This window comes from Solea solea, chromosome 10, assembly GCF_958295425.1.
Source record: "Solea solea chromosome 10, fSolSol10.1, whole genome shotgun sequence".
NCBI classification, from domain to species: Eukaryota; Metazoa; Chordata; class Actinopteri; order Pleuronectiformes; family Soleidae; genus Solea; species Solea solea.
The window spans coordinates 5633855-5649212 of record NC_081143.1 but is presented as its reverse complement, the minus strand read 5'-3'; the positions used below and the strand labels follow the sequence as shown (position 1 = coordinate 5649212).

At 39.4% G+C, this 15358-nt stretch overlaps 1 protein-coding gene across 1 annotated transcript in view; it reads right to left on the bottom strand.

Annotated features, from left to right (window-relative positions):
* Positions 1–14887, bottom strand: part of LOC131466708 (F-box/WD repeat-containing protein 7) — a 57100-nt gene extending 42213 nt beyond the window's left edge. Inside the window, exon 1 of the mRNA XM_058640135.1 lies at positions 14483–14887. Coding sequence (XP_058496118.1) covers positions 14483–14698 — 216 coding nt within the window. The 5' untranslated portion in view covers positions 14699–14887. The remainder of the gene's footprint in view (positions 1–14482) is intronic.
* Positions 14888–15358: the final 471 nt, after the last annotated feature.

Sequence of the window (15358 nt, the reverse complement as noted above, 5' to 3'; positions counted from 1 at the left end):
TTTGTAAATGGTACTCCTCGATTATTATCCCTCAGCAGCAAAATAATTTCCCCTCACACTGAGATAAAGTGTGTATTCTTTGACATATGTACTCAGGCAGGTGGCTGAATGGAAGAATCAATATGGGGAGCTGAAATTAGATTCTCATTCTCTTCTACATGGACAATGCTTTTTATTCATCATCAGGTTGAAGCTGTCCTGAGGAATATGAATACATATGGACTGGAGATACATGCAGCCAAGCTGAAAAGTGGGCTGTGTTTCCCTTCACATGGACACCAGTGAGACAGATGGCAGATCAACAGGCACGTCTCTAGTTTATGCTCTCAGTGTAGCCTGATGTGACCTCAACATGGATGCGGATGTACTGCTGAGTCATTTGTCTTCCCATGCTTTTCAAGCTGTTGAACCCATGGGAAAATAGCTGCATGATAGTGTTTCTGTAAATGTGATGTTCAGTGGATATCTAGCTGTAAATGCAAGGAACGTCTGTCTCTTTATTAATCGCATAACTGCCCAACGTTTGCTTGACAGGCTTCACACATGGGGACCCACTCTAAGGGGCACCAGTGACTTTCACGTTGTTGGAATAAGAAAAGAGAGAGAAATTGGGAGAAATGAAACAGATATAATCGCAATAAGAGCCACTTCTGCCTCCATCTCTCAGTGCCAACTGAAGCATTCAGTTTTTTTTGTCACTGGTATCATTATTATTATGTCATTAATCAATATCTGCATTTATGTTTGAGGTAAGAAATAACAAAAAAAATTAACCTTTATCCCATGAAACCGATGAAGCTGATAAACTTAATCAGCATTGTGTCGACTTATTTGGCAATGGATTGATTCTAATTTGTTTGGGTTTAAAAGTTATACACCACAGCTTTGAATTCCAAAGAGACCATTAAATTCAACAAAAGCATAAATATGCTCAGGTTTCTCAGATTTAAATAAACTGGTTATATGGTCTTTCATCAGGGTTCCCACACCATGATTGACATCAACTTCAAGGGCCTTTCAAAGGCTTTCCAGGACAAATTCCCTAAAACCTGAGGACTGAATGTGCAGACACAGCTTTAGATGGGAGAGCCGCTTCATCCATGGCGTCCACTTTTATCGATTTGCAGCACGCTCTGCATCTGGCCAAGTGATTGTCCTTGGGATACTGGGCAAGTCAGTCTTTGTGATTTTCTTTGGTGAGCCAGAGATCCTGGAATTTGCATTTCCCCGCCATCACGTAATTTGCTCTCTCTTGCTTAACGTTACTTGCTCATTGTTCTGCATGGAATCTCATGTCAACAGTGGACAGAGACAGCGTACAGTGTCCACAACAACCCTAGTAATTACTATGCAACGTTTGTTCTGCGTAGGCTTAGTCTACGTACATCAGGCAATGCCGGTCTATTCAGAGTGAACTTTTGAGGACTTCGAAAAGGTTTTCAAGGACCCATGGGAATGCGATTTCATTTATACAAAAACAAATTACAATACTTGTGGTCGTCCTTCTGAGTTCTACATTATGGACTTTCATCTCTACTCATACATTTTTTATAAATAAGCACAAATAAAGAGCCCTAAATAATTTGCATGAACTCCGGACAATTTATTCATCTCTGTCAGACAAGACACACTGACCCTGTTCCTTTCTCAACAACAAACACTAAATATATTTTCTAATAAGCAGAAAATAAGCACTTAAAGACTTAACATCTGGCTATGCAAATGAATTGTTTTGGTTTGAGAAAACAACTGACAACGTAGTTCTTGGATGCTCTTAGCAGTTGACATAATCACTATGATGATATAAAACAAGGCTCAGTTACAGCATCAGTCACAGAAATGAGCTCAGTGGACCAACACTGTAGAACCGCCTGGATATGAACAACAGCGCAGCGCAGGGCTGTATGGCATTGACAGCCACGCTGAGACAAACAGCCTGCAGTGAGTCAGTGTCACTAAAAAAACAGATGCAGTGTTTGGCCCGACGCTAGCGTGGAATAGACATGGTGCAGCCAAGCTTCACCGGGTCCTCAATGTCCCTGTGCCACCTCACACCACTGTGATACGGAAAGCCACTTTACATCTGGTGACTCATCAAAGTCTAGCAGGCCAAAGGCTATAGACGAGTCATTTCACTTCTCAATTTCACTGAGAGCCAAACAATGAGTCTTATTATTTAAAGAAAATTACAGAGTAACTTTTTCCAAGTTTACCTGATATTTTTATAGGGATTATAAAAAAGTTTAAAAGTGATCTGCCTCTTTTCTGTTATTTGGACTAGTACACAAACACTACAAGAAACTTTTACTTTTAAAAGGCATCAAATGATTAATCGAAGTAATATATTTGAATCGAAGGTTGGTCTTTTCTTTTTTTTTTTGATTAGAGGATTAAAATTCAAGCCGCTTCTTAAATCCAAACATTAATGAAAGCCATTGATCATTCCACAGCAAACTTCATGGGAATAAATCCCCAAGGATCTTTTTTGCAAAATTACAATTTCATTAAACCGGTGGAGGTGTGCAACAGCGTGAGAGCTCCTTCAGATTCCTAATGTAGCATTGAGTGCCGCACTCATTGTCGTCATAACAACCTGAGCATTTATTGAAGCTCTTAGCCAGGAGTGTGTGCATGTGCAAAACGACTGGAAGGAAAGAGTTGGTGCTTTAAAGACTGCAGATGTGAGTCGAAGAAATGTGTGAACAGATCATAAATACTGATGTCTGTAAAATGTAGACATGGAAATGGTGGTAGTCGTAGAGTCTTTAGGCAGGGATTTAAGGGGTGATTTGGAAATCAACAAAACCACAGATGGCCACAAGACGACTGCTGATACAAAGACGGCTATAGCAACAACATGCAGGATCCCTCAAGGACTGAAGTCCTTATCGTGCTCAATACCAGTGTCCAAGCAACAACATGTAAAAACACAGGGTGTGGTTGTAATGCACAAACCCTGTTACAAGTGATGTGAAAAGAGGAAGGTGAACTTTCAACAGCCTCTGTGGTTATTTATGTTTTAGTTCATGCTGCCCCCTAGAGGTAACAAAGCAGCACTTGGAGTTGTTTCAAGCCAAGAAATTCTAATCGGTGATGGAGTAGCATGTGATTGTGTAAGTTTTTCCTCCTGTACATGACATGACTGATGACACAGTGGAAAGAAGATATTATGAGAGAGTTTTTTTCTTACCTGTGTGGTAACGGTGTTTAATAACATGGAGCAGCACATGGGGAGGAAGAAAAAAAAAAGAAAAGAATCATTTGTGTTAGTAAAGGGCTTTTTCATCAGATGCAACAGGCATATGAAAATAGGTTCACAATTGGCAGGTTGAATGGAAAGTTCTCTTTCATACTAAACAGCACCACATTAATATTAATTGGATCTAACAGTTGCACAGTGATAGGACATTCTGGGTGTATCCTGTCTCCTGATGTGAGCTGGGATAGTCTTCAACCTCCTACGACCCGTAACAGAGAAAAATTGTTCAGGAAATGGATGGTTGGTTAGATGACATCCAACACAGAGTGGCCAAATTAAACTTAGCCGAACTCAATATTGGAAGACTTTTTTTTCTAGAAAGTTTTTTATTACAACTACTTTGTACCAAAGAAAATATGATTGACGTCATATTTTCAGTAACAGACACTGAATCTGGACACACACATGTATTCTTGATTATAAAGCAGGTCTGGATGCTGTATAAATCATTTTCCGGAATTCCAAAGAGTTTATTCACTTTCTACTCTGTCTATCACTGAATCACTTTTATGTTTCTTGTTAGACTTTTTTCTATCTTATCTTTTAATACTTGGACCGAAAACCAGCTATTATGGCTATTTCAGTGGATTGTAAACTCATGGTTAAGGGACGGGATCTGCAGCCTGGATTCAGGGCTTTCTGAAAATGGATAAGCTGCTTCACAGATTTGTCTCCTTGGTAAAGGATATTTACACAGTAATGTCCCCTCATACTTCCATTAAGCCTCTCATCTGCACTCTCATACCCATTGAAAACTTGGCGTTGCTCAGTTCATTTCAACACTGACTGATGATGGCTGTTTGGATTTACCAGTGGATTTTCCAGGCTATAGTAGTAGAATAAATTCATATAGCTGTGCATCACACTATAACGAGTCACTGACTGACTTGTTCCTGCTGGTGCTCAGTGTGAGAGAGAGATTTGAAATGCAAAATAAATATATCTCGTGGATACTTAATAATAAACACTGATAAAATGGGACATTGTTACAGGAAACCAGAAGCTAATTATATTTTACTGATTTAGTCAAATTAACCATTTAACTTTTTTTGTCGCCTATAACAACAAATCTTAATATTTGTCAACTACCCTGATGTGACTTGGGAATTTAGTTGGCAAGTTCGCACAGAAACGTGATCATTCACCCTGAACTATCAAAACACAGTGAAAGACAAACCAGGAATGGGAAAATAATCAAGGAAGAAAGCAGGATTAGGACAATATTTCTATATTTCTATATCTAAAGAACTCTTGCGAGCAAACTTGTGAGAAAACTGGCCTCCTTTGAGGCTGACGTGTGAGAACTACGGGAGGGTGGGTTTCACGGCTGTGTAATAAAGGTGTTTGTAGTGGGTGCCTGATGTAACATTGTGTAGGTGCTGAAGCAATTCTCTTTCGGCTCACAGAAATTGATTTCAGTTTCTCGGCCAATTGAATGGACTAGCAACACCTGAAATGGTATCAGCAACAAAGCTTTAACCGCATCAACACCTGAAAGGGAAAAAGTCATTTCTGTGCCCCGCTTTACTGCGCACTATCATTGTTGTTTCTGTTGTGGTTTGTTCCTTTTTGCGAGTCTGAAAGCAAAATGTGAAAACTACAACTCCCACACACAAGTCACAGAGGTCCACGTGCTGGGAGATGACTCGGGCATCTGGTCACAGAAATGAAAATGAATGCTTTTTTTCACTATACTCCCACTTTCACGTATTTCTTAACTTATCTCTCACCTAATCTATGCTGTTACACACATTTATAATATCCTGTAAAAACATACTGGAATAATTCCAGTAAATTCCAGAAAAACTGTTTCTCAAATAAACACATGGCACCTTATTAAAGTTTCCTATTCCCTTACATTTGGGATGTTCCAGCATTTTGTTCGCTTATGGTTCTGCCTCACCCAAAATAAACCAGTGGATTAAATGAGACACCAAATGATTTATGTTTTATAAAACATCAAGATTTACTACCAGCATTCACTGGAAGCTGCTTCTTTGTGTTCAGGTTGTGCCACAGCCCCATCACATCCCTGTCACAGTTTAAAACCTGGCACCTTTCAGAAGCACAGCGTCTTTGTAGTTGTTTTGAAACGAGAATACAAGTTTGCAGCTCATTTATGCTTGGCGTGTGACAGATGCCGTTTTCAGCGCGCACCCAGTTTGTTTCTGTATTTTCTAAATGGCGTGAATTAAAATACAGTCCAAATAAGCAGAAGGAATACCCCAGCGTTCCCTTTTTCTGCTCCACAAACTTTAAGAAGTGAAATAAACAAGAACAATGTATACAGGTACACAACAACAGTGTTGATTGCAAATTGAAAGCATCATTAAACATTAATTTTCTGCCAGATCTCATTAAAAATACACATTAATATGCATTCAGAAGTGAATTTTATGCAGGGATTATCAGGGATACAAGCTGCTGTTGCACATAAAGATAGTGAAGCATATACTGTATTCACCAACACAATGGTCAAAGAGAAATGGAATTCTATTAACTTTTGCTTCTAATCCTCATAGTTGCAAAGCAAATTAAACTTGAAAGCAGTGATGCAGAATATGATGCAAATAATAACACTGTATAACTTTGTTGGACACCTCCGTTTCCTGAGGTAAAAGACCTCTTCATTATTCACATAGACAACATTAGGGGACTTATTTTTGGAGCACTTCTGCAGTTAAACTTGCAGCAAACTCTCTTGGTTCGGCCACATGTTCAACAACTGCAACTTAAAAAACTTTAAATTGATTTGTGCTTTGTAAATTAGTGATTTGTATTTTCCTACAACTGCATTTCAGAAAGATGAAAATGAATCAGAATGTGTGTTGGTGATACTCAGCCACACATGGTCAAAAGCACAAAAAAAAGAATGATTCCGTTAAGTCAGGACAATAACAAGCCCATGCAGTGTGTGGAGGGTGGACGTTGACTCTGCTCCTGAGAGATAAGACCAGGAGGTCCGTCTTCCTGATGAAAGGAAGAACTGAATAAATTCAGAAGGAGACTGAAATTACAGATATATGGTAGGCAGAGCATGAATTTTCACTAAGGTCTATGAAGAGTGATTTGATAATCTGTGAGCCATGCAGTCATCCATCTTCTGTTCAATGGCCAGAGATGGAAACTGAAGGTGGTATAGTTTCCACTTTGCTGTACTGCAGTTAACACAAAGGAGAAGGGTGTCCTTGGAAAGACACTCTAAGGAGCCGTTCTCATGCAGCATCTTTTGTACAGAAGACACGCAGTAATACAAGCAACAATCATCCATTGCTACACAACCGTTTCTCTGGACTTATCGGCACCACTCTGAAATAAGTCTGGATCCTGCATTGTCTTGAAAAAGCTCCCCAATCAACTGGTGAAGGAGAAGCTGCACATATATAGACGCTGAGATTGGGGCGTTGCCGTGTATGGAATCAAACTTGCTACTTTGTCTTAGTTGTTTCAAAGTAAATCTGTCGTACACAAAGTACCGTTTAATTTTTTTTTAATCGTAGACATGTTGCTACACTGTTTGTGTTGTTATCGAGTGCTATTGCTTACTGACAGTGGCTAGACCGAGATAGGTTTGACTTTTCAACTGGAACGAGGTGAACTCGAGGGTGACATACTACCATGACTTGATTAATCAATTTATTGATTTCAAATGTATTCAATCTGTTTTATTTTTTAAGGGGTTCCATATGCTTAAGTGATGCCGTTTGTCTTTGTCTTACATTATACTATAGACTTAGTTGGTTGGACAAACAAAGACACTTGATGGAATTACCTTAAGCTTTGGGAAACTGTGAAGGACATTTTAATGGACCGACCGAGGGATTCATTCACTAAGAGCAGCCGTACATCTAAGTTGATATTCTAGGATAAGACACGTCCCTGGCATGATCGGACGCATTCTTTGGCCATTAGTATATTTCTGATGTGACGGTTATCTACCAACAGGAAAGAGGGATGTAATGGACATATTCAAGAGACTGCAGCACAAAGAGACCTGGTCAAGAATTGGTCAGTTGCTATTATTAGTCTGCTGAGTCACCACATTTACATTAGAGGGAGTGCATTTACAATGAATGCATCCTCCTCACAGCAACAATGTTGGGACGTTTTTGAATAATAAAATACAGATAGGCAGAAGGGCACAAGTTTCATTGTGTAGGAAGACTAATTAATTAAAAAAAAGCTGGATACACTACATTTGACTTTCTTCAGTTCTATCATTCAAGCTCCTGAAAGACACAACAGGAAACAAAAGGTTTGACCTTCTAGTGCCACGTCTTTTTCTGTTAAATATACAGAAGCACAACTTCGTGCCAGATTACTTTTGCTTTGTAATATTAAGAGTGCTAATTCCACTGAGAAAGCGTGAGAACATTGTGACCAAAGATCAAATGATTGCTGCTGCAATAACTGTCCAGAGTTGCAAAATCCTGTCTCAGAGTGTGAATAGTATGAATCACTCTGCAGTGTTTGGAGACGTGATAATCCTCCTCATACAAAACATCTTGGATCACGTTTCATCTTTTCACATACACCTGCAGCGATGCAGCCTCTTGTGGGTTTTTTTAACTATTGTGCTATTTCTGTTCTGAACACAGCCTTACTTGTCTGACCTGGGAGTTACACCATGGCTAAGGTCATTTATATACACTGTGCAAATTAAAAATACAGATGTCACGCCCTTAACCTGGCAGTCATCCATCATCCCTCACACTCTGCATGCTGCTAATCAATGTCAGATGATGAATCGGGTAACCACGACTAAATATGATCACTCGGCTGCTGACCGTCACGAGGTGTTACTGTGCACCTTTGAGAGGATATTATGTTCACCCTTACGGTCGTCATAATTCTGTTTGTAGAGAGATTTGCATATTGTCTCTGTCCAAAGAAAACCATGTTTGGCTATTTTGATCTATTTAGATAATCTGTTCTTTTACAGTTTGAGAAACGTCTACTTCTTACATAAAACTTCAACAATTTTACTTAATCTTACTTAATTTTCTCTATCAATCCTTTTCTTTATAAAGTATCAGAAACATTGTAAGAAATATTCTCTCAGGTTTCAAAAGAAACCAAGATGACAATGTCCCAAATAGGTATTTGACAAACGAACCCACAACCCCCAAATATTCAAATTATAATTGCAGAATAATGAGAAAAATCATACTGGAAAGGCTAGAGAACTAGAGAATAAAGGTATTTATATTTCTTGAATCATCAAACAGTTTATAATTCAATCAATTAATTGACATTTAAAAAACTTTGGCAAAGCAAAACATCTCAAAACATTCATCCTCTCTTCCGTCTTGGCCTGTGAGAGATTTTTCAGAAGGTGTAATCCTCTTGATGCTGAGCAAGTTTTTTAATTTCTGCTTAACCTCTGTGACAGGACATACTCACACGTATACACTCATCAACAAATACCTGCCGTTAAAGTGATGAGGAGGCACTTGATACTACATCATCTGCAGGGGAGCAAAGCTCAAGGTTTTTTATCTTTACAAAAAGTCACTACACGGAGCTTTTGGGTTGTACAGGTTGTACAGGTTGTACAACTATAGGTCGTGCAGCTTTGGCAGAGTTAAGCTGCTACTGAAACAGCAAGTGTCCAGAGCGCACTGCAGCACATCAAAAGAACACAGACCACAAACTGTGAGCTGAGACAGCAGGGGTCACACAGATATTAGACAAAGTATGCAGGCGAACACATCAGTTAAATTCAGTCAGCTATCCATTCACCGCCCGTCAGTGAGGACCACATTATTGCGAGCAGGACACTGTGAAAGGCACTGACATGATGAAGGTCAGAGCTGGGAAGTGTGGATACTACAAAAGGAGAAGACAACCAGACTCTGTGATTCAAGGCTCACCTTTCTAGAGGTAAATCACAGTCAAGGTGGATGAAAAAGGGACAAAATTGAACTTGAGGATTTTTGTAAAAACAAAAACTTTTGCCATGGTAAACTTCAGCAACTACAACCCCACAATTAAGATCCACCTGATTTTGATTAAAAAGTTAGTGTGTAGAACTATAGTACAAGATGGAACATTACATTCAACACACCAGAGTATTTTAAATTAGACAAACTAATATGCCAACCAAGACGATTCTTAAGAAAAACAGGTTATTAGAGCCTTTGAAAAAATATAACAGTCCTTTCTATAGCAAACATCATAAACCACAAGAGTTTCTATTAAATATTTAGCATCCATACACTGGTAAACAACCATCAAACAACTCACAACTCAGATGTGCAAATTACGCTGCATAATTTAAAACCACCACTGTAAGAATGTGTGCTTTGAAGCCAATTGTCTTAACGCATCCGAGGATAGTTAGGGAACCAAGACAAATCATGATATTCAATGTTTTCATTAATTAAATGTGCGAGAACAGTTCCTGCAATTATGACTCCTCTTTTGTGGGGAAAAGAAAACAAGTGGCTGCTTAGAAACCACAAAAACAAAGTCCAACTGTTTCAAAACTCTCTGAGCAGTTCCAAGTCTAAAACAGGTGGGCTGCACCTTTCAATCAAAACACAACTATTTAGTTTGCACAAGCAAAATCTCAGCAGATTTGGTGCATGAGGCAAAACAAATAAGCCAATGCTTACATAATACACCAACATCTAATCTGGTGTAGCTGACATTCATAAACTGACTGCAGAAGTTCCAACTGTGTTGGATTATGTGGTAAAAATGTGCGTGCCACACTACACAACTGAGAATAATTATTTCATCGGAATGCGAAATGGCATGCGTCACAGATTATGTTCATGAGGTTTCTTTAAGCTTCATGTCTTCAAGTAAATCATATTTATGAGACTGCGACACATTTCCTAACAGACTATATCTTTTCTCAGCTCCTACCTGACAGAGTGGGAAATGTCAGTGCCTTCCAGCAGCCACGCAGCAGGTGGGAGCAGCACACAGCTATCTACTGTGCTCTGTATGTAAAGCAACACTACAACACAAAACTATAAAGCCCCCCCCAGCTTCAACTCAAGCAGTGATTATATCATCCTTCAGTCCACTGATCATGTGAGATGTCAATGCAACGACTCAAAGGATTTAACATGTTGAAAACACAGTTTGTGAGCATCACATGGACGCTTTTTCATAAATAACATTCAAAAGCTCCAAAGACGGACTTGAGTCACAGCAGATTACCCTTTTAAATCGAAGAGGTTCTTGTTTTCAGTTAAGACTCTGCTTGAACAGGACTGTTTGGTTTGATGTGCATGCTTCTGGGTAGAAGGCAGTCTGGATCTGTTTGCTCCCTGGAATGAGACCGCTTCTCAGAATAGCCAATGGCAGATGCCTTCCTCCCCTCTGTGTTATTTGGAGCCCAAGGGCAGTGGAATCAAGCCTCCCGCAGTGTCCTGTGGTGTGGTCCTTAAACTTCAGGCTTGAGACTGGGAGCACAAAACCATCCGTCTTTGAATCCCCTGACTCATGCAGACAGTCTGCGTGAGCTTAATAACTGGACTCGTATGCATCGAGGCAACGTCATCAGACGCCCAGCAAGCAAAATAATTTGCAGCATAAAACCACAACACGGCACAGCAGCCGGTCCGATGAATGAATTTATTCAACCTCTGATTTTTATAGATGATTCGGGTGACAACTCATCAATTAACCACATTATTTTCTCAATTCATCGTTTAGTCTATACATTTTTTGGGTTGTAACTCTACTAAGGTGACATTCGTAAATATCTTTATTTAGGCAGTTTAGTTTTTCTTTCGTTTGTTTTTTAAAAACAAAGCTGTAAAGCAAACATAAAGCACTCTGATTGCAACCACATGAACAGCTAAGTAAGAATGTAAGAGATTAATCTTTCTCTAGCTTTGCTTCAGCATTACAATGTGTTGCATCAGTAATGGTGGAAGAAGAAAAAAAAAGGGAAGAAGAAAGAATAAAAACTTCAAACGATTCATGACTTTTTTGTTCCGTCAGATACAATATTCTGTAACTGGCTATCCACAGACAGGTGGAAAATGGTTGAGAAGGCCTGAGTGATGGTGTTTGTGTAGCAGCATTGCCTTTCTTTCTTCACAACACTTATCTACAGAGAGCAACACGGGGAAAAGGCAGCTGCTCCTCCAGGGCATTCACTTTATCTGAAGTTATTCACTGAACAATGAAGAAGTCAGGTAGGCAGCAACATTTGGGTACAAATATCACAAGTCTGAAATAATGACTAATGTAATTTAACAGTAAACCCCCATTGCTCATCTCACTAAGATAATTTTAGTAATTTGAAATAGATGCTTGTCAAAGAGCACAAACCGAGTTCCCATGAAAGTTGCTATTTGTGGCTCCGAAGAGAGCATTTCTCATCAGATACAGAGAGATTTGCTTTCTCCCCCAATTACACCTCATTATAAAACGTAAAAGTAGAGTAAGAAATAATTACAGGACAGTGGTGGGCAGGCAGAGTTTCAAAAATACATCAGAAAATAAATAAAGAAGCAAAGAAATGGTGATGATTGTGATATTGCAATTCAAATTTACCACAATCAAAACCCAACATTAACTCAGGTGAATTCATGGTTCTGGTAATAAAGAAAGGATTGGTTCTGATTAAAAGGACAAATCATATTTCTGCGAGTTGTTATCAGATCGGTCGTTGCAGGACCTTTGAGCAGTATCACGTCACTCACGTCACTCTTAAAGCTTCTGTGGGTTGACAAAAGAAACAGGCGTCTTCAGATACATCTATCAGCTCCATTTGTCAGTTCACAGTCTCATGTTGATAGACTGAAAGGGGCCAACAATCACATACAGCAAAAAATGTAAATAAATAAAGCAATACAGAGGACGTGACTGCTGAGAAATCCCCAGGAGACCTTAGAGCTCGGGTTAAACTTACTTAAGAAAGTTGCAACACACCCACAGCACCTGCTCAAACAGCAAATGCATCTTGCTGATAGTTGTTTATATAGACATTGCTGCGATGGGCAAGTCCAGATCACCTTACTCAACAGGCCTGCAGCCCAGGGAGTGGTGGGTGAGAAAAGTGATACCTAAATACTTAAATGTCCTGCTGTTAATGTTCTATATCTTGATCACCACCTCCCCTAACAGCTGGAAGCTCCTTTTGGCTCCAGGAAATACAGTGTGGATTCTACTGCTCACGTTTTGATTGGAAATTTAAGCCAGGACTGTTTTTATCAGCAAAGCAAATGAGACGTTTTACTGTCAGACTCTAAACTCAACGTGGAAAAAACACAACCGAGCAGAGGAAGCTGATATGTTTGTGTTCATTCAAACATTTTAACTGGAACTGGAATTTCAGGCAACTTAGGTTGTACCGCACCACAAAGAACCCGAGAAATCCCAGCTATGCCATTCACTGGAGACAGCTGCCAAATGCACAGCAGAGTCCACGTGGCTTCTGCTCGGCACAGCGCAACAACTCTATGCACTGGGTTTATGGGACCTTTATCCAGCATAACAGACTCTGTAAACAACATGGAAACTCAAGATCCTTTTCCCAGCCTGCTGCCTCTCACTCTCCTGCCTATTTAAACAATGAAAACAGAGGGTTCTTGAGGACAAGCACAGTTGCATTGCCCTTTCCATGCAAAGTTCCCTTTTGTACAATTTAAAATCACTTCATGCGGTGATGAAAAAAAATTTCATCAGAGTTATAACCAGAACATGAGTGGGTATTATACATATTTGTCTAAAAAAAGAAACCAAGATGAGAAAAATGTCACACTGAAGTCTTTGTGAGGCTGACATTTGTTTCTATTTAAGTCTTTGCCTGAATCTCTCTTCTCTTCATACCTTCAATTTTTATGATCGATTCATGAGGAACAATTAATAACTATTAACTGAATTTTATTAACAGTTTTAAGGAAACATCTGTTTGTCTGAAGTTTAATGCAGCCGTGTATCAAGATCTTCGAGGTTTAAGGTTTAAATTTGTCCAAATTATGAATTTATTATGAAATGAACAGGAAAAAAAAGACTAAAAAATGGAATGAGTGAACATAGTTAAATGTCTTTACATTGTACAGGAAAATCTAGTGACGACTGGTTGTACTTTTGTTTTAATCTTTTTAAATAACATTTAAAAAAATAGTTTTTTATTAATTTGAGTTCTATGGTTGTACCACCATTTTTATTTTAATTATCAATTAATATGGCAAATATTTTGTTGTAAATTGTCATGTGAGTCAAGAGCCATTTCTCATATTTGAGAAGCTGGAAGTGTCAAATATGTAAGAATTGTGTGAATTATGTGACTGTAATTAGTAAAAAAAAAAAAAATGTCTGCATTAAGTGAGAATAAAACAGATTAAGCAGCAACAGAGAGGTTTAATCTGGCAGACATACATTTACCTTTCAAAATCGGCCCTGGCTTCTTTTGAGAGGCAGCTTAGTTAACGGTGGAATCCTACTTAATTAATTTTCAAGTCACTATGCACATTATGCCAAATTAATTCAGCAGGAATGTCAGAGGAGACTTTTAATTCAAGGAGCATTACGGTTACAGCTCACATCATGCAATCTAATTGACTCTCTAAAAGGAAGAAACCTCTCATGTCCTAGCAGGCGTTGATGTTTCAGAATTGCTTCAACTTAAATTGAAGTGTACCATAAAACAGGGCAAAAACCATTGACTTAAAATAATCATCCCATCATAAATAAAATGCTTACGAAACCTTGACTGGTGAAGATGGCCGACATCGACTAACAAAGGCTGTTTCATTTATTTGCTTTCAACCAGGTGACTGAATATAAAGTCCGGCAACACCGTTTCATTTTAAAAAATATACATACACACACAGGATATACACAAATACAAAAAGTGTTTTCATGATTTCACTGCTATTAGCGTATTTATGTCTTCTTTTATAAACGGAACCTAAAAATAGTCTCAATGGCGACAGCCATTTTAGGGATATATGTTGGCGCCGTCATGTCATCTGCCATGGGTGGAGCCGTGGCAAAGCTATTCGCAAGCGCATGGAAACAAATGACGTAAATCAGACAAAATAACACATCGATAAAATGTTAATATATTCTTAACTGCCAAATTAAAAACGTTTTGATTTGACATTACACTTAACTATGAGACGTGAATCTTCAACAACTTAAGTAAAAGAAAGTGAAAGAACTGGAAGAGATTTTAAGATTTCAAGGTTCTATAGATCCACCAAACCAAACCATATGACCAAACTAATGCAAACAATACCAAATACTCACCCGTCTGCGGCAGAAAGGCAAACCCTGAGCAATGATGTTGATGCTAAATATCTTGAGTACTTTCTGAGGGGGTAGCGGCTCCGGGGCCATGTTCTTGGACTCTAACAGGTCAGGCTCCTGAGGGACGTGCACAGTCTTCTCTTTCCCACAGGCAATATTTGACATCTTTCTCCGGGCACCAGACGAGAAACGGGATAAAGAGTAATGCCGCAGCATTGCAAAACAAAGGGTGGTGGTCAATCGATCATATCCCAGAAGAAGCTCTGAAAGTTGGCCGACCACTGTCGTACGCGGGTATGTTTTCTTAAAACGGAGTGACTCCTTTGGACCTCACAACCATGGTGCAGCTGATGTATCAATACAATGCTCGCTGAGCCTCTGCACCTACCTACTCAGAACTTTTCTCCCTGCTGACTGGCACCCTTTAAAATATCTCTGGGGTGTGAGGTCACCACTGTGCCCAAGCCAGGCAGAGCAGCTGTTGTCAGGGCCTGAAAAGAGGATGGACCAACTCCCACTCTCCTCCCTCAGACTGTGGAATCTGCTCTAATGACCCTGGGGTGGTGGAATGTGTCCCAGCAATGGCCCGGCGCAGAACACTTGTCCCGGGAACTTCCTCATTGTGGTCATTCTCTGACCCCTTTCTGGTCCTCCCAACTCAGAGGCCTGTATCATCACCAAGTGCAGGAACTGTACCACATGAAAACTGTCCACATACACCAAAACTTCATCCGAATCACATTTGCACGTTGAGGTTGGGTCTGTGAAATGATTACTCTCGCTTACTCTTCCATGTACCAAGAATGTCAGTGCCTCTGTTTCAGCAACGAGACCAAAGATATTTCAGGAAATCAAACACCTGTGTCACAAATGGCA